Source organism: Biomphalaria glabrata, chromosome 1 (assembly GCF_947242115.1).
Source record: "Biomphalaria glabrata chromosome 1, xgBioGlab47.1, whole genome shotgun sequence".
Taxonomy (NCBI): domain Eukaryota; kingdom Metazoa; phylum Mollusca; class Gastropoda; family Planorbidae; genus Biomphalaria; species Biomphalaria glabrata.
In genome coordinates this window covers 70479651-70506096 of record NC_074711.1, presented here as the reverse complement: position 1 = coordinate 70506096, position 26446 = coordinate 70479651, and the positions used below count along the sequence as shown (strand labels likewise).

At 39.5% G+C, this 26446-nt stretch overlaps 1 protein-coding gene across 5 annotated transcripts in view; it reads right to left on the bottom strand.

The window, feature by feature from the left end:
- LOC106079916 (semaphorin-2A-like) overlaps positions 1–26446 on the bottom strand; it is a 208422-nt gene that overhangs the window by 20041 nt on the left and 161935 nt on the right. For all 5 annotated transcript variants that reach the window (XM_056011713.1, XM_056011729.1, XM_056011709.1 and 2 more), the window contains one exon: positions 20695–20794. In XM_056011713.1, the coding sequence (XP_055867688.1) occupies positions 20695–20794 (100 nt within the window). The remainder of the gene's footprint in view (positions 1–20694; positions 20795–26446) is intronic.

Here is a 26446-nt window from a genome sequence, read left to right as displayed (position 1 = left end):
GTTTTCTCCAGAAGGCAGAACAGTTTTCTCCAGAAGGCAGAACAGTTTTCTCCAGAAGGCAGAACAGTTTTCTCCAGAAGGCAGAACAGTTTTCCCCAGAAGGCAGAACAGTTTTCTCCAGAAGGCAGAACAGTTTTCTCCAGAAGGCAGAACAGTTTTCCCCAGAAGGCAGAACAGTTTTCCCCAGAAGGCAGAACAGTTTTCCCCAGAAGGCAGAACAGTTTTCTCCAGAAGGCAGAACAGTTTTCCCCAGAAGGCAGAACAGTTTTCTCCAGAAGGCAGAACAGTTTTCCCCAGAAGGCAGAACAGTTTTCTCCAGAAGGCAGAACAGTTTTCTCCAGAAGGCAGAACAGTTTTCCCCAGAAGGCAGAACAGTTTTCTCCAGAAGGCAGAACAGTTTTCTCCAGAAGGCAGAACAGTTTTCTCCAGAAGGCAGAACAGTTTTCTCCAGAAGGCAGAACAGTTTTCCCCAGAAGGCAGAACAGTTTTCTCCAGAAGGCAGAACAGTTTTCTCCAGAAGGCAGAACAGTTTTCTCCAGAAGGCAGAACAGTTTTCCCCAGAAGGCAGAACAGTTTTCTCCAGAAGGCAGAACAGTTTTCTCCAGAAGGCAGAACAGTTTTCTCCAGAAGGCAGAACAGTTTTCTCCAGAAGGCAGAACAGTTTTCCCCAGAAGGCAGAACAGTTTTCTCCAGAAGGCAGAACAGTTTTCTCCAGAAGGCAGAACAGTTTTCTCCAGAAGGCAGAACAGTTTTCCCCAGAAGGCAGAACAGTTTTCTCCAGAAGGCAGAACAGTTTTCCCCAGAAGGCAGAACAGTTTTCTCCAGAAGGCAGAACAGTTTTCTCCAGAAGGCAGAACAGTTTTCTCCAGAAGGCAGAACAGTTTTCTCCAGAAGGCAGAACAGTTTTCTCCAGAAGGCAGAACAGTTTTCTCCAGAAGGCAGAACAGTTTTCTCCAGAAGGCAGAACAGTTTTCTCCAGAAGGCAGAACAGTTTTCTCCAGAAGGCAGAACAGTTTTCTCCAGAAGGCAGAACAGTTTTCTCCAGAAGGCAGAACAGTTTTCTCCAGAAGGCAGAACAGTTTTCTCCAGAAGGCAGAACAGTTTTCTCCAGAAGGCAGAACAGTTTTCTCCAGAAGGCAGAACAGTTTTCTCCAGAAGGCAGAACAGTTTTCTCCAGAAGGCAGAACAGTTTTCTCCAGAAGGCAGAACAGTTTTCTCCAGAAGGCAGAACAGTTTTCTCCAGAAGGCAGAACAGTTTTCTCCAGAAGGCAGAACAGTTTTCTCCAGAAGGCAGAACAGTTTTCTCCAGAAGGCAGAACAGTTTTCTCCAGAAGGCAGAACAGTTTTCTCCAGAAGGCAGAACAGTTTTCTCCAGAAGGCAGAACAGTTTTCTCCAGAAGGCAGAACAGTTTTCTCCAGAAGGCAGAACAGTTTTCTCCAGAAGGCAGAACAGTTTTCTCCAGAAGGCAGAACAGTTTTCCCCAATCTCTTCATCGTCACACATATTTTAAACATGCGTGCACACACACACACACACAGATTTCTCACATTTTCTCTCTCTCTCTCTTCTCTCTTTATCTCACACAAGGAAAACGCTTTTCTCTCTCTCTCTCTCTCTCACACACTCACACAAACATGACTTCATTACTTCCACCAATAGAAGAACTGTTTTTTCCACTTGGCTTTTAAATCCAGATTGATCTCTTGGGTTAAATATAATTCCACGGCACCCCATCCTCCCCCCTCTCTCAGCGGCCAGTCACTTCTGACATGATTTCGGATGAGAAGATTACAAGTTAATTCGCCGAAGGCACAGGTTAATGGAAACATTGGTGGCGACTAAACAGCCAAAACACACGTAGTGGAGCTAAACACGTGCAGTAGAGCTAAACACGCGTAGTGGAGTTAAACATTTGTAGTGGAGCTAAATACAGTGTACATAAACACACGAAGTGGAGCTAAGTACATGTGGTCAGGCCCAAGGAGAAGTGGAGCTTAACAAGCAGTGGGGGTTGAACACGCGCAATGGAGATAAACAGGTAGTGGAGACCAACACACGTGGTGGGATCTTAATATAGACCTACGTGGAGCTTAACACACGAGGTGGAGCTTAACATATGTTATGGAGCTAAATGCACGTAGTGGAGCTGAACACATGTGTTGGAGAGAAAAAGATCAAATGAGACTGAGAGGCAAGAAGTTCAAAAACATTTCACTCACACCATCAGGTTTTTAAACACTTTTCAGATTCAAGATATTCGCCCACCACTTAGAAATCGAAGAATTAAAGATTTTTCTTGACGACGTCATTTCTTGGAGAAGGCCAAGGAGTAGGGAGAGGGGACGGCGTATCCATGTGTGTTTTTGACTCTGTGTGTGTGTGTGTGTATTCTGATGACTAACGCTGATTGCAACACGGTGGCAAGTGTCAATAGCCCAGGCTACGATCTGTCTACTCACATTAAAGCAAATCTTGGAGGCTATCCATTTAGGGTTGAGTCTGAGGAGAGGGGCAACAAGTCGAGAATGTTGAAGGCAGTGTGGCAACAAGTCAAGAATGTTGAAGGCAATTGGGCAACAAGTCGAGAATGTTGAAGGCAATGGGGCAACAAGTCGAGAATGTTGAAGGCAGTGGGGCAACAAGTCGAGAATGTTGAAGGCAGTGGGGCAACAAGTCGAGAATGTTGAAGGCAATGGGGCAACAAGTCGAGAATATTGAAGGCAGTGGGGCAACAAGTCGAGAATGTTGAAGGCAGTGGGGCAACAAGTCGAGAATGTTGAAGGCAATGGGGCAACAAGTCGAGAATGTTGAAGGCAATGTGGCAACAAGTCGAGAATGTTGAAGGCAATGGGGCAACAAGTCGAGAATGTTGAAGGCAATGGGGCAACAAGTCGAGAATGTTGAAGGTAGTGGGGCAACAAGTCAAGAATGTTGAAGGCGATGGGGCAACAAGTCGAGAATGTTGAAGGCAATGGGGCAACAAGTCGAGAATGTTGAAGGCAATGGGGCAACAAGTCGAGAATGTTGAAGGCAGTGGGGCAACAAGTCGAGAATGTTGAAGGCAATGGGGCAACAAGTCGAGAATGTTGAAGGCAATGTGGCAACAAGTCGAGAATGTTGAAGGCAATGGGGCAACAAGTCGAGAATGTTGAAGGCAATGTGGCAACAAGTCGAGAATGTTGAAGGCAATGGGGCAACAAGTCGAGAATGTTGAAGGCAATGGGGCAACAAGTCGAGAATGTTGAAGGCAGTGGGGCAACAAGTCGAGAATGTTGAAGGCAATGGGGCAACAAGTCGAGAATGTTGAAGGCAATGGGGCAACAAGTCGAGAATGTTGAAGGCAATGGGGCAAAAAGTCGAGAATGTTGAAGGCAATGGGGCAAAAAGTCGAGAATGTTGAAGGCAATGGGGCAACAAGTCGAGAATGTTGAAGGCAATGGGGCAAAAAGTCGAGAATGTTGAAGGCAGTGGGGCAACAAGTCGAGAATGTTGAAGGCAATGGGGCAAAAAGTCGAGAATGTTGAAGGCAATGGGGCAACAAGTCGAGAATGTTGAAGGCAATGGGGCAACAAGTCGAGAATGTTGAAGGCAATGGGGCAACAAGTCGAGAATGTTGAAGGCAGTGGGGCAACAAGTCGAGAATGTTGAAGGCAATGGGGCAACAAGTCGAGAATGTTGAAGGCAGTGGGGCAACAAGTCGAGAATGTTGAAGGCAGTGGGGCAACAAGTCGAGAATGTTGAAGGCAGTGGGGCAACAAGTCGAGAATGTTGAAGGCAATGGGGCAACAAGTCGAGAATGTTGAAGGCAGTGGGGCAACAAGTCGAGAATGTTGAAGGCAGTGGGACAACAAGTCGAGAATGTTGAAGGCAATGTGGCAACAAGTCGAGAATGTTGAAGGCAGTGGGGCAACAAGTCGAGAATGTTGAAGGCAATGGGGCAACAAGTCGAGAATGTTGAAGGCAGTGGGGCAACAAGTCGAGAATGTTGAAGGCAGTGGGGCAACAAGTCGAGAATGTTGAAGGCAGTGGGGCAACAAGTCGAGAATATTGAAGGCAATGGCAATGTGGCAAAAAGTCGAGAATGTTGAAGGCAGTGGGGCAACAAGTCGAGAATGTTGAAGGCAGTGGGGCAACAAGTCGAGAATGTTGAAGGCAGTGGGGCAACAAGTCGAGAATGTTGAAGGCAATGGGGCAACAAGTCGAGAATGTTGAAGGCAGTGGGGCAACAAGTCGAGAATGTTGAAGGCAGTGGGGCAACAAGTCGAGAATGTTGAAGGCAGTGGGGCAACAAGTCGAGAATGTTGAAGGCAATGGGGCAAAAAGTCGAGAATGTTGAAGGCAGTGGGGCAACAAGTCGAGAATGTTGAAGGCAATGTGGCAACAAGTCGAGAATGTTGAAGGCAGTGGGGCAACAAGTCGAGAATGTTGAAGGCAGTGGGGCATAAAGTCGAGAATGTTGAAGGCAGTGGGGCAACAAGTCGAGAATGTTGAAGGCAGTGGGGCAACAAGTCGAGAATGTTGAAGGCAGTGGGGCAAAAAGTCGAGAATGTTGAAGGCAATGGACGATGGGGCAAGGAGGAAGTGCAAGAAAGAAAAACTTTTTGACAAATATTAAAAAAAACAAAAACAACAAAGCTTATACGAAGTGTAATTAAATCAATTAGTTTGGATCAGTCATGTCATTAAATTTGTAATAGATCTAGACCTACAACAATAAATCTGTGCGATTCAAATATTTTTACCAGCTGTTTTTTTTTAGCTCTATTTCCTGCGTTCTCACTACGCTATGATCCAATCACTTATCTTAACTAGTTGGGAAAATTATGGGGGGAGTAAGTGATATATGTGTGAATTTTACCGTAATCATTTTTAAAAGCATTTATTATAAAAGGGGGAAGGATATGAATTCAAACTCATGTCTCCTCAAGCCGACCGACATTTTAACCACTCAGCTAGTGAGGTGTGTATAGAAATAGAAGATTGTATAGTTATCTATTGTTTGTTTCAAACTTAGTTTAAAGCGGCGACCTATAAAGGTGAATAATTCAGATTATACCACCACCTCAGTCAAGTACAAGTTCTTTCCCTTGTTCAAGATACCAAACAAAGTAATTAATTATCAATAGTTAATTAACTAATTGGTAAATATTTATCTTCTATTGATTCTTGTGTTATATGGTAAGAGAAATAATTTTGCGAAATTTCAGCATAATCCGAGATTGGGTATTGGAGAAATAACGTGTACAAACTTTTTACCAGACAGACAGACTGACAGAGTTGACATAAGCTTTGTAAAGAAAGCGACATATAACATTTGGCGTCAACGTCGAATTTCATAACTGTTCGAGTTACCGTGGCAACAGGCTTATGGAGCTGGAACTTCTAGAGACAATATGATCGAGCCTCTGGTATTGATGTCAACTTGGAAAGACATTGTGAATATTCGTGCACCACTGCTCAATGAAATAAAACTAACCAAGTGATCGGATGTCAGAAACAACAACAATTCTAATTAATATATAATGACTAATTAGCTAGAAAGAAAATTTAAAACAATGAATTAAGCTAGAATTGGTATTAGTGAAAGTTAACATTTACTTTGAGTGAAAAGGACATGCAATTAGTTGTATCAAGGCTATATGCCCGTCGTCACTGGCATACAAATTGTAAGATATTTTCAAAGTTGAAAGATACAAAAAAGTTTATAGAAACCAGTAATAGAAACAGATGATAGAAACTAGTAATGGAAACAGTTGATAGAAACTAGTAATAGAAACAGCTGATAGAAACAAGTAATAGAAACAGCTGATAGGAACAAGTGATAGAAACAGCTGATAGAAACAAGTAATAGAAACAGCTGATAGAAACAAGTAATAGAAACAGCTGATAGAAACAAGTAATAGAAACAGCTGATAGAAACAAGTGATAGAAACAGCTGATAGAAACAAGTAATAGAAACAGCTGATAGAAACAAGTAATAGAAACAGCTGATAGAAACAAGTAATAGAAACAGCTGATAGAAACAAGTATTAGAAACAGCTGATAGGAATAAAAGATAGAAACTAGTAATAGAAACAGCTGATAGAAACAAGTAATAGAAACAGCTGATAGGAACAAGTGATAGAAACAGCTGATAGAAACAAGTAATAGAAACAGCTGATAGAAACAAGTAATAGAAACAGCTGATAGAAACAAGTAATAGAAACAGCTGATAGAAACAAGTAATAGAAACATCTGATAGAAACAAGTATTAGAAACAGCTGATAGGAACAAGTGATAGAAACAGCTGATGGAAACAAATGCTAGAGGCAGCTAATAGGAATAAAAGATAGAAACTAGTAATAGAAACAGCTGATAGAAACAAGTAATAGAAACAGCTGATAGAAACAAGTAATAGAAACAGCTGATAGAAACAAGTGATAGAAACAGCTGATAGAAACAAGTAATAGAAACAGCTGATAGAAACAAGTAATAGAAACAGCTGATAGAAACTAGTAATAGAAACAGCGGATAGAAACTAGTAATAGAAACAGCTGATAGAAACAAGTAATAGAAACAGCTGATAGGAACAAGTGATAGAAACAGCTGATAGGAACAAGTGATAGAAACAGCTGATAGAAACAAGTAATAGAAACAGCTGATAGAAACAAGTAATAGAAAAAGCTGATAGAAACAAGTAATAGAAACAGCTGATAGAAACAAGTAATAGAAACAGCTGATAGGAACAAGTGATAGAAACAGCTGATGTAAACAAATGCTAGAGGCAGCTGATAGGAATAAAAGAAACAAGTGATAGAAACAGCTGATGGAAACAAATGCTAGAGGCAGCTGATAGGAATAAAAGAAACAAGTGATAGAAACAGCTGATGGAAACAAATGCTAGAGGCAGCTGATAGGAATAAAAGAAACAAGTGATAGAAACAGCTGATAGAAACAAGTAATAGAAACAGCTGATAGAAACAAGTAATAGAAACAGCTGATAGAAAAAAGTAATAGAAACAGCTGATAGGAACAAGTGATAGAAACAGCTGATGGAAACAAATGCTAGAGGCAGCTGATAGGAATAAAAGAAACAAGTGATAGAAACAGCTGATAGAAACAAGTGATAGAAGAGCGAAGCCAAAGAGAGATGCAACAGAAGGATGCGAAATCATTATTATTCATGACTTGTAAATATCTTCAAGTGACATAGTCAGCTGATCAGACTTGGATTTCTTTTTCATTTTTTTTTAAATGCTAATCAAACAAAGCTGGATTTCTATGGGTTTTGTCTTCAGCACCTTCAGCTTTTTGAAACAAAGAAAAGTATTTCTCTCTCCCCCTCCCCCCCCCCCAACTCAAAGCACACACACACACACACTTCGTTTCTGACCTCCCCCTGTCGCTACTCCCCACAACTCGATCGCGTTCCGTAATTTTGAAATATCTAAATTATCCCCCCCCCCCTCCATTTTTTCTCTTCTGTTCGTTCCACTTGTCCATGACCTTTGTTTAGCAAGGAATCCCAGCATTGTCACGTGATCGCTTGCGAGCAGAAGACCAAATCCTCGTCTTGATTGTCTTTCTTAGGCTGCATTGGCTTTTCCCTTTCAACTTCGGGCACATATAAATCAGGGTCCTTATTTGTGCATCGCTTCTCTACATGCCAAAGCGACGCACACTGTTGTAGAACAAGACACATATAAATCAGGGTCCGTATTTGTGCATCGCTTCTCTACATGCCAAAGCGACGCACACTGTTGTAGAACAAGACACTTCTCTACATGCCAAAGCGACGCACACTGTTGTAGAACAAGACACTTCTCTACATGCCAAAGCGACGCACACTGTTGTAGAACAAGACACTTCTCTCCATGCCAAAGCGACGCACACTGTTGTAGAACAAGACACTTCTCTACATGCCAAAGCGACGCACACTGTTGTAGAACAAGACACTTCTCTACATGCCAAAGCGACGCACACTGTTGTAGAACAAGACACATATTAATCAGAAAGTAAGAGCACATTTGAACAAGACCTTGACCTCTACAACTACTGTTGAGTTGAATCAGAATAATTAAACAAAAAATTAAGCTACGAACATTCTCTCTCTTATTAATTAACTGTTAATATCAAAAGAAAATTTAATTTGTTAGCAAGTAACTAAAAATAAACAAATTTGACTTTAAAAATGATCTTTGGGGAGCCATGAATCAGATGTACTACACTTTCAAACAAACTAACAAGAGAAAACATTATTGAGAAACATTTTCATTTTTTATTCATGAACAGGGGCGGACTGTGTGTTAAAATAGGCCCGGGCATTTCTATACGATCCGGCCCTTAAATTGTATATTATATGATGGACATCCGTTTCGTGGTCTATCTGTCCTCAAAGTCATTCTGTTAAGTTTGATAATGTGTCGATAACTGAACGCATGCATACAATGAACTCTACCTTTTTAAGAAATATAGTAGGCCTTACGTTGCTTTTTAATCGCTAAAAGTGTGGGCCCTAAAAGGATGAAGGATGTAGACTATTACATAATTTGGAAAGTGTGTTAGATTAAATTACCATTATACTATAGAGTCTGTAAAGATTTTTAAAAAAATACGACGCACAGACGGCCTCTTTTACAATAACTTATAATTATTGTTATTAAAAGTTAAATACGTTATACAATGGCATTCATGAGGCCCTTTAGGTGTCCCTACCGGCCCATTTGGGTACCGGCCCAGCGGGCATTTGCCCGAATGCCCATATAGCCAGTCCGTCCCTGTTCATGAATATATGGTGTCAATCATAGTTTTTAAAAAAAGTAGGTACTTTTTATTCATCACATAACAGCAAACCAATGTATACGATATTGAATATTTTCATTGGAAAAAAAAATAGTTTGACTTATTAAATTAACAAAGTAGACATTTATGATATCATAGTCCTCTTAACGGTATTACCAATTTTTTAAACAAATTTTATATTAGGGTCTTGTAGAGAATAATATAATTATTTATTATGAGGGTAGGAAGTCGGAAGAGAGAGAGGGCCACACTACACATTCAGTCTTGCAGTAAAGTGACTAGGGACATGCAACCAGAAGTTCAGCCTTAGAGAAAAAACAAAACATAACAATAACTGCTCAAAAACATGACTAGGCAAAGATTACCGGCGCAGAAATCCTAAATCATGAGTTGTCTCTCTTAGGTTAATATTATAGTACGTGATATTTATGCAGGCGCGCGAACAATTTAGTTCGTCACTGAAGTATTTACTGAGTAGTCCTTGAAAACAACAACCAGTGGCATAAGTACAGGCAACTGTTTAACATTTACGGCTATGGCATAATTTGTGTCTGCTGGGAGTAGATATTTATTGAATTACCTACCAGGTAACAGGTAAAATAAAGGTCAACAGGTACAAACAAGCAATTGTTTTACAAATAGTATGCAATTTCCAACTCGATCTAAATACTAGCCAGTCACTGAACGCACACGCACTCACACTCATGGGGACTCCATCAAACTGAAAGTCTCGCGTCTGGTAGGCGATACGCTCCTGACAAATGATCTCGACCATGATAGTGATAATGAGGTGAGAGTATAAAAAGAAAAATGTTGCTTAATCTAAATCCAGGTAGAATGGACCCGGTGAGACTAACATAATGGATAGTCTTGACTAGCAGCCGTAACGAGACGGGACTATCAAGACTAGCAGCCGTAACGAGACGGGAGCCACTGGCCCATTATTACATGTCACAGCTGGGAGCCATGGTGTATCCCAACTTCCAACGCATCATTTCCTATGAGACCCCTCGCCGCCTGCTACGTCGCTGCCAAACGGATAGGGAAAGTGAAGAAGAAAAAAAAAAAACACCGCTACCCCCCAAAAAAAATGTTGCGACGCCAAACAGGGACCATCACGGCCAATTACTACGTGAAACATGGCGGCCCCGGTGAATCCTCATTATAGGCGGTTCACTGTTCACCGATTCGACGTGGCAATAAGAACATAACATTTCTCTGGCTTTTTCTGAGCTTAATTAGTGTACTACGTGGAGGGGTCTGATTGGCTAGTTCCATGAGAGGGTTATAGAGTCTACTTCGTTTGGTTCCATGAGAGGGTTATATAGTCTACTTCGTTTGGTTTCAAACTTTACAAATTTTTGTTGGTTTGCTTTTTTTGCTTTTGCGAGAATTAAAAATTTTTCTATTTTTAATGAAAGAAGTTTTGACGTTTAAGGAAAGGAAAAAAAAATTGTTTTGTTTTTTTAAAGAAAAAAGTTGAAGTCATGCACAATGACAATTTTGACTGAGCTTTCAACAATGCTCTTCTCCACTTGATCATAAGCAAAACAAAGTGATGTCAGTCTAAACAAAAGTCTAGTTCAGTAGAATAGAAAAGAAAACGTCCATGCTGGTTATGACCAGACGATAATGTGGTTGCAGTGGCGGATGACGAAAGGGAAAGTGACCACCAAGTATTAAATTATGACCAGACAAAAACAACGGCACATTGGGAAATCATTTTTACCAGTAGTGAGAGCGTTGTATATGTGGATTTATGCCTTCTTTTCTCTTAGTGTGTATGTGTGAGAGAAAGAGAGAGAGAGAAGAGAGAGAAGAGAGAGGAGGACGAGGAAGAGCGTGCAACGGAAGCGGAAATGAAATTGTGGTAAACTGAGGACTAGGATAAAGGAAAGAAGAAAGAAGAGACACCGAGAAGAGATGGAGAGATAGGCGGACACACGTTTTGTTTACAAGGAAACAACTTTCTACTGGGAGAATACAGTACTTTTTGTCATGATTTCTTGAGAGAGTCAGAGAGAGAGAGAGAGAGAGAGAGAGAAATGAAGGAATCAAAAACAGGTTTCCGGGTTTTCACTGGCTCGATATGAAGGTCTTCACTTGAGTCACACTCTAGGTTACTATGGAGACGAAACCGCTTATCAACATGGCAGCGTAAGATTTCAAAGTAACGTCTACCTACGTATTATTCAGTTAAGTGGGCTACAGCCAGCGTCGGCTTTTAAGTCCTCGTTATAAGTAAGACCTGCATGTAGATAGATCTTTATTGATTGCAAGACAATACACGACCTATTGGCTCAGAGGAAAACTGACCAATGACGTCATATCTGTTCAAGCTGCTCGTATATTGCCAGTAAGTTTGCAATCTAGTCAAATGCACCAATACTAGTACACTTAGTTTTGACCGGACACATAGGTATCTAAGGTTGATCTACTTTGGTTCGCTAGTCAACGTGGGTATGCACTGCAGGCCTATTGTGGGTGCACGTAATGTTGACCTAACTAGGAGTCTCTGGTGCACATGGTACATGTAATGGGTGGGTGCACGTAATGTTGACCTAACTAGGAGTCTCTGGTGCACGTGGTACATGTAATGGGTGGGTGCGCGCAGAAAGTAATGTTGACCTAACTAGGAGTCTCTGGTGCACGTGGTACATGTAATGGGTGGGTGCACGTAATGTTGACCTAACTAGGAGTCTCTGGTGCACATGGTACATGTAATGGGTGGGTGCGCGCAGAAAGTAATGTTGACCTAACTAGGAGTCTCTGGTGCACATGGTACATGTAATGGGTGGGTGCACGTAATGTTGACCTAACTAGGAGTCTCTGGTGCACATGGTACATGTAATGGGTGGGTGCACGTAATGTTGACCTAACTAGGAGTCTCTGGTGCACGTGGTACATGTGATGGGTGGGTGCGCGTAATGTTGACCTAACTAGGAGTCTCTGGTGCACGTGGTACATGTGATGGGTGGGTGCACGTAATGTTGACCTAACTAGGAGTCTCTGGTGCACGTGGTACATGTGATGGGTGGGTGCGCGTAATGTTGACCTAACTAGGAGTCTCTGGTGCACGTGGTACATGTGATGGGTGGGTGCGCGTAATGTTGACCTAACTAGGAGTCTCTGGTGCACGTGGTACATGTGATGGGTGGGTGCACGTAATGTTGACCTAACTAGGAGTCTCTGGTGCACGTGGTACATGTGATGGGTGGGTGCACGTAATGTTGACCTAACTAGGAGTCTCTGGTGCACGTGGTACATGTGATGGGTAGGTGCACGTAATGTTGACCTAACTAGGAGTCTCTGGTGCACGTGGTACATGTAATGGGTGGGTGCGCGCAGAAAGTAATGTTGACCTAACTAGGAGTCTCTGGTGCACGTGGTACATGTAATGGGTGGGTGCGCGCAGAAAGTAATGTTGACCTAACTAGGAGTCTCTGGTGCACGTGGTACATGTAATGGGTGGGTGCGCGCAGAAGGTAATGTTGACCTAACTAGGAGTCTCTGGTGCACGTGGTACATGTAATGGGTGGGTGCGCGCAGAAAGTAATGTTGACCTCCTTAGGTCTCTATTGCTCGTAGGCATCAAGGCATGTAACGTTGACTTTATGTAGGTCTCTTAACAGAGCTGTTTTATTTTAAATAATATAAAAGCAACACATTTTCCCCGTAGACAAGAACCTATCTTCGTCACTCAGTTTATGATTTCTCAAGTCCAGCAAAACGGGATAAGTGATATGTTGAGATTGTTTATATGTTACAATTTTAGTTTCGCATCCTGTTTAGAAATATGTCGGACGATACAACTCCATCGTACTGCCGGAGATACTTATACATAAATCTTCTTGTGAAATAAAATATGTATTTCCTCAACCTGGAATCACGAAAATATTGAACACACGCTACAAACACATATTATTATTATTATTAATTTCAATAGTAGATTTACAAATGTAAAATTAATAAACTTTTTAAAAATCACTCACCGACTTCGCTTATTGTCTTCCCCTAGTTTAAATACCACTACCGCACAGTTTTCATCTCTGCAAGTGATGAGAACTAGCTTGCACCATCAGGTTCTTCTATTACAGTCCAGCCAATGTCTACATAAGACGGTTGCATAGACTATTCATGAAGTCCATATGTTAGTACTATAGACATTCCAATCTCTATTATTAGCAGCATGAGTACATTATCGTATGAGCTCAAAGCTAATTTACTGTAAACATTTATCCTAAACAATAAGACCTTGACGCATACATTACAGTAGTGTCAGTATCTTCTGAAACTTTATTTGTTATAAACCTCTCCTTTATTTAAACCATTAGACCTTCACGCGTACATTACATTGACAGCAAGTCTGTTTATTGGACAATAAACTTCTCTAACAAGACAGATGATTAACCTTGAGATTGTCTCAAGACTTCTACAAGACAGCTGTCATGTCCAAAAGTTCACGCAGGCTGCACAATCAACTACACTGCCCTCCCCCTTCCAAGGTATTTTAGGACCACTCGGCTTGTCCAGGCTTAGACACCAGTTCTTACCACAGGGTCCTAGATGTCTGGGGCTGACAAGGCCCGGTGGACTTTTGATTAGAATGAACAAGAGACTCGTGACATCTCTGAGTATTGACCCTAGAAAGATTCGTATCCATAAAACTTATTAACTGATCTATTCTAATAAGTCTGTCTGTCAAACTGACCGTACTTGGACAGGTCAAAGAGGTTGGGGCGGGAGTGGGGAAACACAAGGAGACAGAGTGATACTAGTTTGCGAGTATTTCACTAGACCAGCAAGCTCTGAACATTTGAAGGAATGAGAGCTTATTGATTCAACTCTTCTGAACGTCTGTAGTTTATAAGAAAAGAAAATAATCCCCAAACATTGTGTTCCCATGAACTTTTCTTATTCTTTTTTTTTCTGTGCCATTTGACGTCTCGAGAGAGACGATCTTTTCCCTTTGCAACTCTTTTTTTTTTTTTTAAATAAATACTATTCCTCCTTTTAGCTTGCAAATTCTTCATGGTTTCAAAAAGTAGGCCCTACACTGGGCGGAACATGAACATTGTACGGTATTTCGAAAAAACGGCTCTAACGATTTTCCTAGAATTTTGACAGTTTATGTATATCTTTGGGAAAGCAAAAAAACTAGCTTATCGGCTACATACTACAAACTCTGGTTTGACCATTATATTAAACTTGGCTTTTTGAACACACTTTCAGCGGGTATTTCCGCACTCAACTGTCACATTGCTTTGTATTCAGTTGTAGAAATCATTGGACTTCCTGAACAGTTTGCGCACCATCTTCTGTAGAAATGAGCTGGGCTGTACTAGCAGTGTGCAAGCTTTATGGAACGACTACCGATATCTATTACATACATATATAATTATTAATTTACTTCTGATCGAGTTTAAAACTGAAAATGAAATAAAAAAAAGAAATAAAACAATAATTAACCAACTGTATCCGTAATTGTGTAATTGGAGATCTGACGTGGTCAATGGAGGCAGCCTAGTTATTCTTAAAATGGACACCAGAACATTGAGCTAACCAATACACTCCTTTTCTTTGCTGCCATCTCTTATTGATTGCATTGTTTTTATCTCGTTAAGTCAGGCGGCGTTTTTTTTTGTTTTTTTTTTTGGCGGGAAAGAAATATGAATGTAATAAATCGTTTTCACTCATTTTTTTTTCAAACGAAAGGGAGGGAATTGGAAGTTATGGGCCATAACTCGTGTGTGACAAGTGTGTCAATCGTAAAAGATTAACTGCCCGATGGATCTTTCCACGAAAGGTTTTCACTAAATCCTTCTAGTTTATAACCATGGCAACCACTTGACTCGGGTATTCCTCATAAATCTAAACATTTTTGGCAGAAAAGTTTTTGTCAGATCATTCGATCTTGATTCTGTATTGGATGAGATGTTTTTCTTCCAACAGCCTCATCACTCAACAAAGTATTTACTGCGTCATCTAAAATTCGTAAGACTCCTCGAGAAGGTTTGTCACGTGTACAGTGTTTTCGAGAAATAAGTGAATGTACCTAATGGTTATCAAACAAATCGCTTTGCCACTTTCATAATTCAATGTTTCTACATGTCGACAAGTGCCAGAAAACAAAACAAAAAACAAAACAAAACAACAAAGCTTATATTAAGTGTGATTGTATCAATTAATTTGGATCAGTGATGTAATTATATGTAGGATTGACCTGGACATAATAAATCTGTGCGATTAGAAATATGTTTACCATTTTTTTATTTTTTTTTAGCTTTTATGTTTCTCAATCTGCTAATATTCTATCACTTGTCTGGGCCAGTTGCGAAAGGGAAAGGGAAGAAGGGGTTATCTAGGTCCGGGGTCGGCAACCTGCGGCTCGCGAGCCACATGCGGCTCTTTGGGTGTGAAGCTGCGGCTCTTAAGTTCCATACGCAAATATTACTCGCTTTTCACCACACCTCTCCCCCATGAATTTGTTTGCTCAATTGTTTGTTAGTGAAGCACAAGTTAGTGGTGTAAGTAGAAGTTTAACTTCTTTAGGTACTACCGAAATAAAAAAAATAATTATCTAATAATGCCATATGTATATTATATAATTTGTTGTGAAAACACTAATTATACATGAATAAATATATTCGGTTTTTTTTCCATTAAATATCGGAAATATATATATATATATCGGAAATATATAAATAAATATTTATTGTTGGCAAGAAAAAAAAATGTAAATGTTGTGGCTCTTTAAAAACTTAAAAATTTTGTAAATTCTAATTTTGGCTCTTCCGACTCAAAAGGTTGCCGACCCCTGATCTAGGTGTTTACATGATCTTTAATTAAATGCAAGAGTCCTCAAAGAGACTAATTCAACTTATACTACCAAATCTGTCAAGTACGATTTCTTTTCCTTGTTCAAGATACCATATTTAATTATTAATTAACTAATTGGTTAATTGTATTGATTTTTGTGTTGTCAGGTAAAAGAAATAATTGTGCACATTTCAGCTTAATCCGAGATTGGCTGTATGAGAAATAACGTGTACAAACTTTTTACCAGACAGAAACAGACAGACAGTGTGAGTTGATATGATATAAGCTTTGTAAAAACTTAAATCAAAATGACTAGACGACTAAGATGTGAAACAGTTCTAACAATTTCGTTTCAAAATGGCTGCTCACGTGACCGGAACAAGCAGACTAAGACTAACGGGGAAGATGCACAGAACTGTATACCAAATAATGCAGAAAACCCGGATTTAAAAAAAAAAATTTAGTGGGCGAAAGCGGAGGTAGGGGGGTAAAGATCAGAATTCCGGGTATCGCGCCAATTGGCACTTCCGCAAGTAGGCATGATGTGAATTTATTCAGATCTAAATACAAACTTTGTTACCAGGTGCGAGTTAGCGTTATTAGCTTTAAAAAATAATATTTTCACTTTTTAAAAAAAAAATCTAAATTTCAGGTGTAGGCTTATATTTGTGATGTATATGTGCTACCTATTCTAGTATATTTGTGATGTATATGTGCTACCTATTCTACTGTATTTGTGCTACTTATTCAGGTGTATGTTTGCTATTTATATGGCTTATATTTGTGATGTATATGTGCTACCTATTCTAGTATATTTGTGATGTATATGTGCTACCTATTCTACTGTATTTGTGCTACTTATTCAGGTGTATGTTTGCTATTTATATGTATTCACGCTACCTATTCAGATTTGTCTGCTTCTCACAATTCACCTCTGCATTATTCCCCCTTTAACCCCTGCTTTCTTTTGAAACATTCAGACCCAACCCGCCCCCTTTACCAACCCATCACCTCTTTGGGGAAAAGAGAGACAGCTTGAAAAGATTCTAATTTTCCAAACTAATTGAAATAAACGAAAGATAAAAAAAGCAGCAAAGCAAACCCTTGCGCCAGCACTAGCCTCGGGCCATAAAGCTTTCCACTGACACTCGAACACGAGTACGGAGCGCAATTTTGTTATCTTCAGAAGAAGTTGATTAAAAAAAATATTTCTGCAGCATTAAAGTGAGCCACTATCAATGGAGGACGTCAGTTGTGGACACACTGTTGGCCCTTTGAATTGTCTCGCGCTGGGGGTTTCGAATCACTTTATTGCTTAAAGAGAAATTTATTTTCTTTTTATTTCAAAAAAAAAAGGGGGGGGGGGGTTTACGGTAATTGCCTCACTCCAAGAGCTCTCAAAACTTTTATTTAAAATTTAAGTTTATAGTGGCAATAATACGGTAAATGCCTTAAAAAAAAATGGTGGTTTTTTTTTTTTAAATTAGATCTTTTCGGGAAGATTTCAAAACACAATTAGAGAAAGAAATTGTGCTTTAGTATTTTCAATAGAGGAGAAAAAATAAAAAACAAAACAATAGTTTTGATGTGACAAGGTTGTTTTATTTTGGTGACATTTTTGTGAGTTTTAAAACAAATCTACAGCAGAAGTGGGAGAGTAAAGACAGAAGAGGTACTGAGAGAGGGGAAAAGATAAGGAGAGAGAGAGGGAGAGAAAATACGGAGAGGTGGAGAAAGAAGAGATGAGGGTCAGAGAGGACAGAGATAGAAGGGAAGAAGAGAGAGAGAGGTGAGGGAGAGAGAACGATAGAGGAAAAAGGAGAGAAAGAAAGAAGCAGAGCTGAAAGAGATAAAGAGAGCGGGAAAGTGGATTCAGTGTGTGTGTGTCCCTAAATCTAAGTTACATATTTAAATAAGCTCTAAAGAGATCACCAACTTTTTAAAAATCATCTAAGTGACTTAGTCACGGGTGGACGGTAAGCTTAATGAAGCTTCTTCTAGTCCACTACGTACACACACAAGTCTAGTGACTCTAGTCCACTACGTACACACACAAGTCTAGTGACTCTAGTCCACTACGTACACACACAAGTCTAGTGACTCTAGTCCACTACGTACACACACAAGTCTAGTGACTCTAGTCCCTACGTACACACACATGTCTAGTGACTCTAGTCCACTACGTACACACACACAAGTCTAGTGACTCTAGTCCACTACGTACACACACATGTCTAGTGACTCTAGTCCCTACGTACACACACAAGTCTAGTGACTCTAGTCCACTACGTACACACACAAGTCTAGTGACTCTAGTCCACTACGTACACACACAAGTCTAGTGACTCTAGTCCACTACGTACACACACAAGTCTAGTGACTCTAGTCCCTTTTCAAGAACACCGAGCCAAAATAAAGGATCACATTTTGTGTGTGTACGAAGGCGTGGAACAGGAAAGAGAAATAAAGATGGTAAGGGGAGGGTCAATGAAATTATTTTGTTTTAAAAGTTCATGGAGGTTCTACTAATTTGAGGGGGGAGGGGAGGGGGTTCCGATCAATGAGGCGTTGACCCATTACAATTACTCATTATTCGACAGATGGACAAGGCGAGATTGAATTAGCGCCATAGCTATCAATGTTTGTGTAGTCTGATTTTTTTTTTGGTCTTTTTGAGATTAGGAGGGGACTACTTGGTCTATTTGTATACATATATTCCAACAATAATAACAGGCTAGTGCTGTAAGATGCAAGTGCTGTAAGATGTAACTGCTGTAAGATGTAAGTGCTGTAAGATGTAACTGCTGTAAGATGTAGGTGCTGTAAGATGTAAGTGCTGTAAGATGTAAGTGCTGTAAGATGTAATTGTTGTTAGTGTTGTAAGATGCAAGTGCTGTAAGTGTTGTAAGATGTAAGTGTTGTAAGATGTAAGTGTTGTAAGATGCAAGTGCTGTAAGTGTTGTAAGATGTAAGTGTTGTAAGATGCAAGTGCTGTAAGATGTAAGTGCTGTAAGATGTAAGTGCTGTAAGATGTAACTGCTGTAAGATGTAGGTGCTGTAAGATGTAAGTGCTGTAAGATGTAAGTGCTGTAAGATGTAATTGTTGTTAGTGTTGTAAGATGCAAGTGCTGTAAGTGTTGTAAGATGTAAGTGTTGTAAGATGTAAGTGTTGTAAGTGTTGTAAGATGCAAGTGCTGTAAGTGTTGTAAGATGTAAGTGTTGTAAGATGTAAGTGTTGTAAGATGTAAGTGTTGTAAGATGTAAGTGTTGTAAGATGTAAGTGCTGTAAGTGTTGTAAGATGTAAGTGTTGTAAGATGCAAGTGCTGTAAGTGTTGTAAGATGTAAGTGTTGTAAGATGTCAGTGCTGTAAGATGCAAGTGCTGTAAGATGTCAGTGCTGTAAGATGTAAGTGCTGTAAGATGTATGTGTTGTAAGACGTATATGTTGTCAGATGCAAGTGCTGTAAGATGTAAGTGTTGTAAGATGTAAGTGCTGTAAGATGCAAGTGATGTAAGATGTAAGTGCTGTAAGATGTAAGTGCTGTAAGATGTTGGTGCTATAAGATGTAAGTGCTGTAAGATGTAATGTTTGCTGCCTATGTGGCGATCACAAAATAAAAGTTCAACTAAATATCTACATTAATTCATTGTTATTATATATCTAAACATAGTACACACATAAACAAATGCGAATAATAAAAAGTCTAGACAGAACAGGGGCATAAAGGTGAAAATTCAAAACTCCTTATATAATGGTTCTCTATAAGCCCAGGGCTAACTCTTTCTGATCTATTGTTTACACATCCGGAAAGGGAGAGAAGATTATTTCTCATGTTCCTATACATGGGCGTACGTTGGAGTTGTTTATAGTTTACTGTAATCGGTTGGACATAATTATAAATCCTTTCACTTTATCGATTTCTTATATGTATTTGTAATACAGGCAGCAAACTGATGTCTGAAAGTAATTGAACAATGTCAGTGATTGGCATGACATCCATGCCACTGACATGCACGCAACGTGGCCTTGTTTTAAATTATTAAGAGAAATAGTGTAAACAACATTTAGAGAGGAAAAAAAATGCCCATGTCCCCAATCTTTGCACATCCATTCTTAAAGTTACAACTCAAATCTAAACAAGTCAAATATAGAAACACTTACAAAAAATAAACAAAAAACGTTATAGCTTATATATCAAATCAATTATTTTGAATCAGTCATGGGATTAAAAATTGTAAAAGATATAGACTAACGATAATAAATCTGTACGACTGGAATATCATTAATAATTGTTTTTGTTTAGCGCAATTTCATGCTATAATGCACTATGATTCAATCACTCGTGTCGACCAGTTGGAGGGGCGGGGGTATTTGGGAGAAGGTTTTTTAAAAGCAATAAAGGAAACGGTAATTAGAGTTGAGTTCGAACTCAAACTCAGAATAATATATAAACCGTCCAGCCAGCGAAGTCTTTACGAAAATGGAAGTTTTTAAAAATATCTATTGTTGGTTTCAAAATTTTACGCTACGACTAAATTCTCTACATAATGCTTATCTCCCCTTAGCTATTACTGTCTCTATATAAAACGAGAAAATAAAAAGTCAGTTTTTCAATTGATACGTGTTGTTGTTTTTTTTTTAGGGACAATGAATAATTGTCCATAAGTGTACAATTTTCCTTCCATCTAAATAAGCTTTGTATAAAAAAATCTTTATCTTTGGAAGTTATTAGTGATGGCAAGTATAAATTAAAATTTCATTTAGGATTTCTCCCAACAGTTCCAAGTATTCATATCTAGTCGCACTACAAGGGTTAGATGCATTGAGAATGATGTACGTATTGTTGAGTCTTTGGCTAGTCAAACTAGAAAGGAACCATGTAGACTTTAGTCAGACCATGGGACATGTAAAGTTGACGAACACTTTTTAGGTTTACCAAGAACTGACCGCTGCCCACTACTGACCTTGGCTACAACGAACGTTCACTGTTACTACTACAGCTCAATGCTTTGAAGACAAGTTGATACACTGACCTATATAGAGACAGAAGAGTTTCTAATCGTAGCGTTTGTGAAGTGAAAGTAGAACTTACATGGCACCAACAAAGAGATAGTTGGACTGAGGGTCCACTGTCAGATACCGGTAATACTTTGGTTGAGACGCTCCATCTTGAAAGACCTTTAGATTCAAATCTGAAAATAAAAAATAAATACTTTACAGAAAATGTTTACCAAACAAAAACAAACGAACAAACAAACAAACATGTTAAAAAAGAAACCAACACACTCAGGTGGAGGAAGGGGGCTGGGTAGATCGATGTAAAATGTTCAGTTTTTAATTTTGAAGGTCAACAAAGTGCACTTCTATCCAATTCCGTAACGAGATGATTGGACGTACGATAACCAAAGGCTAGCCAATTACATTTTAGATCCACAGTCAGAGCACTAGGATAGGTGTCATTAGTGTCATTCATTTCCTATCGTTTGGCTCTTTTCGCAACATCGAAACCCTTTTTGTTTTTCGGGAAACACACATACACACGAGCACACATACACACGAACAAGTGATGGCATTTACGGTACAACTTCAATTTTCATTTAAAATTTCAATTTCGGCTGAAGATTTCTCTCCCTTTGTAGCCCGAAGCGAAATGGTTACGTTGTGTAAAAATAGCGGTGAACAGTTTTTTTTGACACGGTAGACTGCCCCCGGGAAAAAGTTAATCGGGAATTTTGTTCCCGTTAGTACGAGCATTCACTAGTGAGCTCTGTGTGTATAAGTGTTTGTGTGTGTGTGTAAGTATGTTGTCCTATGCATGTTAATTTGCACTACTTTAGTCATTAACCAAAACATAAGTCGATAAACTGTGGTTGAAAAAGTAGCTGAAATTGCGTCAATCTGAGACATCATACTTGCGTGTACTAGCGGTAACTTGGATTTCACTAGCATGTAACAGACGTGAAGGTTGTCGTCTGCTGACGGGAATTCGGCAGTGAAATAAAGGTTCATCATTTATTTAACATGCAGAAGAAGTAGTGGGAGGAAACTGGAGACTATGAGTTATCCCCCCAGGCGATGCTGTGTTAGACAAATCTGAATTACAAATAAAGATAAAAGTATGAAGGTTGCAGAAAGATTTATAGGCATCTAATATGTAGAAGGAAGGGCTCAAGGCTAGTGTTACACCGTGTCTACACATGTTCCGCATGTCTCTAGCACACGTGTTACGACTGATGATGTAAAACAAGGTCAAGATGAAACCAAGATCTGGCTGGTCGCAGAAAGCTCATTAATCGCAAAGTTTAATTTGTCCCGGTAGATGTGTAAGTGAAAGCAAAGATTATGTCGGAGGGAATTATGGGAAACAATGTATCTCATTGTCCAAGCTACCCATCTCCTCTATCTTACACCCGATTAGTTTCGATAAACCAGAAAGGGATGTGCCAGCATAACAATGATTTGACCTGGTCAATAGGCTAGATGTCGTTTTAGAAACAAAGATTATTACGTCCTAACAAGAAGCTCCTGCAGGACGATTTGAGAGGGCAAGGTTCGAAACCAGCACCATATTAACCACAAGAACGGATACCACAAGACCAGGAACACTTTGTTCCTAACGATTGATACAGTTCTGTGTTATAGAGACTAACATACAATTACATACTATATGGGAAGGAGCGTTAAGTGTCTCTAGTCATTGCTGATAGAGTTATACTCAGAAAAGTTCTGTGAGCTCATTGATTGAGGTTTGCTTCCAAATAAAACAAAATCAATTCCCTGTGTAGGTTTACGATAGAAGCAGTTTTAAAAAGTGTCATAATTGAATCGCCACAACTTGGATGCCTGCACCAAGATAAAAGCTCACTCCCAACACAGATCATACAAACTGTATAGACTCACACTGTAGCCTCCACGCAGATCGAGTAATCAATCAACCCATTAACCACTTCCCGAACGCCTCCGCAACGTACACTTTGATTGGCTAATTATCTCGTTACTCCAAGCCTTCAGTTTTCTCCTGTCAGACGACAAAGAATAACCTCCCCTTGCATCTCCTGTCACATGACATAGACTATCTCCCCCCTGTGTTCTAAGGATTCAAACTAAGGGCTTACTTAACTAAGTTATCTCTCATAGATAAACTGAACATGGTTTTTAGGTGCTTAACAAAGACATCAACAACTTCAAATTTCTAATAAAGATATTGTAAGTGGTGTGAAGTGTAGCCTCTCTGTTCTGAAACAAATAACAACATAAAATAGTTTTACAGCATTGAAAGCAATAAAACTGTCATTTGTTAAGCGGACCTTGAAACTAGATAATTCACACTATAGAGAATGAATAAAAGACACCGCGCTGTTTTGTGACATTTAAAAAGTTACATTTTTTTGTTAAATTACTCATTCATCAGTAAATACATCAATTATTCTTATAATTGGCTACATGGTTTCCATGAATGGCCGCACAGACTTTGTCTTACATGTTAAGACATGCAGTCTCCAGAAAGACTTTAGGAAGGCTAACTATTTGAACACAATCAAAATATGTTGGTAAAATAGGCATAACAACTTTTGAACCAACTTCATTTCGAAATGTGGGGACCTTCTTTCTTACTTTATTGATAGGAAACATGCGTGGCAATGACACCAATACGGTGTTACATAAGAAGACTTCTTGTCCTTCAATGGAGCGAGGTCGACTCGTGCACAAAATAAATAAGTTTTCTAGAAAGTTACATTCGATGTTACACAAAAACTTGAGTGTATACAGAGTCAACCCATCCTTATCTATTGTGCTGTGATGGTATACTCATTGATTTCTATTGCTGGGCTATAAGATCATTTCTCTACCTTTATTAATCTGTGTGCAAAGTATTTTAGTAAACTTACGTACTGTCTTGATACGTCTCAAACAAACAGGACTACACACATACACTCAAACAACAGGACTGCACATACACTCATTTAGCATAGTAGTGTGTGCCATGCACTGGTGAGTGGTGAAAGCAATGCACCGATGAGTGGTGAAAGCAATGCACCGATGAGAGGTGAGCGGCGAACGCATTGTACCTAAAAATTCCAAGGTCGAAATTGAGCTCCCGACAAGGTCATTGAGAATTAGTTCCCTCTATCGCTTTTTGCCTTTTAGTAAGACAAGTCCCCCCCCCCACGTCAGGGTATTGTCTAATACTAGGACCTTTCCAGGTCAGTAGCGATAAAATATACAAGTCACAACTGGGTATCCCTAGGAAACACGTCGCTCTTTTGACGATGTTTTCTTATTTATGTCCCAAGTTTGTCAAAGCCATGTTTCTAACAGCACCATTTAATAGTGCAGCTATTGGAAGTGTACCAGCAGCACTTCAAACCCACACGAACTATCTGGGTATTGTGTCGTGCATCACAAGAGTTTTTAAAAATCTGTGAAACAGGTAGTTGCACGTGACTAAAGATCTTCCTATCGACGTCCACAGCGTACACTAAATCTTTTGTTATTAGTCCCTGATGGTTTGCAATTGTGTTCATAATTGTAGGGCGTGGGCTGACGACCTACAATAGTCACACACACACACACACATACACAAGGTCATTGTTATGTCACAAACACAAACACGCACAAGTACCAGGCAATAACAAAGTTGACATTCTTCTCATCACTATCCTGCCATCATTAGAGCACGCGCTCATCACAAGAAGACTTTTGTCCGCAATCTTTTACCTGTTTGTTTTTATTACCTCCCTCCCTCCCTCCCTCTTCTGTATAAAAAATCATATTTTCAGTCTTACCCTCCCCTCTCTATCTACCACCCTCCTCCTAGACCTCCTTGTCTCTAACACTCCTCATCTTGCTTTCCTCATTATCGACATGGTTGGTACAATTAGGAACGTTTGTGCCGTCACTGAAGTCACGAGTAGTCTCCCCCCACTTCCTGGACGGCAGAATAAACAGCGAACAGGTCGTGCCGAGAAATCGTCATATTGTGAGCAGAAGGCAGACGCCCAGTCCATACGGCCCGACTAGAGACCACAATGTAAGTGTCATGACACTAATGCGCCGCTATAGACTCTTCTCAGACCTGACCGAGTGGAAAGAGCGGTGAGTTAATTCCAGACATCCAGGGATGGAACCGAGCGAGATTTCTGCAGATGGAGGTAAACACGTCGGGGCGCGGACATGACCAGAAGTATTTGTTTTCCTACAAGTAGCCGAGATCTTACCACGCGGTGTGGATTGGTGTGGATACGGAACATTCGCCCACGTGTGAAGTGGTCAAGTTGTCAGCGAAGTGGAGACATTGTGGAGCGGAGTGTCGAATGAACGAAAACATTTGTTTTACCGGCGATAAATTAGAGAATAAAGGATTAAAACCAGCATGGTGGAGAATCGAATCACGTGACTGAGAAATGGTCAAAACGAGGGTTGAATGCAATGTAAACTAGTTGAAGATGGAGCTAGAGAGTGACCAATGAGCCAAGGTTGAATTGATAAAACGTGTGGACACCTTGGAGACTGGAGCAGCTGGCCATGACGTGCTGGTGTTCAACATATTGAGTCCAATCTCACCAATGTAGCATAAAGAAAAAAGAGAGAGAAAAACGGGTTGGTGGTGGTGTAATTAGTTGCATTAATATGCCAACTGTTTATTAGGCGCAATAGCTCAGAATAAAAATACTTATAAATGTGTATATCTTATAAATATATTCGAAAGTTTTTTCAAGTAAATATTGTTCTGCATTAAAAACAGTTTGACCAAAGTGACATCACTTTTTTTATTTCTTCATAACAATAGTTCACAAAGATACTTTAGGTAAACTAATCATATACGATGTTTTGAATAAAATGTTTTCATTTAATGATATATACTGAATTCGAAAAGTTGCCATCGTTACAGTATAAACAAATAAAAAAAAAGGTAGTCTCAAATCACCTTTTTCTTAAAAACAAAAAACAAACTGAATAATGAGGAAATGTTATATTTTGACTTGACCTGAACATGAGCAAGTGTTTTAGACTGTTGGAACAAAAAGCGCTTACACTACAACAAATCTTGATATTCAGACGTTAGCAACTATGTACACGAGTTAACCGAAATAAATTTAGTTTCCAGAAATGGCGTCATAGAGAGTTAAAGGGGGGCGGGGGGAGTATGTCGTAGGACGACCTGGCTAGCAGCTACCTGTAAGTTGTAAACAAAATAACATGTAGCACTAACACTTGTTCTAGCCTTTAATATTTACTTTGGCTTTCAAGACTAAATAGATCTGCTGACTTCATGACCTGTTCGACCTACTTTAAACATAGTGTGGCTCTTTTGGGAGTCTTCCAAAAGAAATCGGAACTCATAGTCGGACACGTGAGTGTAATGATGTGCATAGATATATAGACTGAGGTGGCAGTGGCTAAAATGCTATTATTAGATAAGGAATGGAATGCATCTAGTTATTGTATTAGCTAACTAGATGTGTTTAAAAGGAAGTCTGATGAGATACATTTGTAGACCAGATGGCGAAAACAAGTAGATTTGAACGAAATGATGGAACATCCACTAGCATCTCGTGATTACATTTGTAGTTTAGTACAACGCTGAGATGGAAATCCTGAAGGTTAAAAATATCGAGAAGATCAAGTTGTAAACAAAGGATTACAAGTTTATTTTTTATTTAAATTTATGTGTCGAGTTTTTTTTTTTTTTTTTACATACACCTACAGCCTCAGGGTAGTTTAGATTAGCTGTCCGGACCTATATAACTACATATGAGATAGTCACTAAGGGGAAATAGACACAGCTGTGATATAGACATTATTGAATCTTACTTGAATACTAGTGTTATGGTCAATCTGAT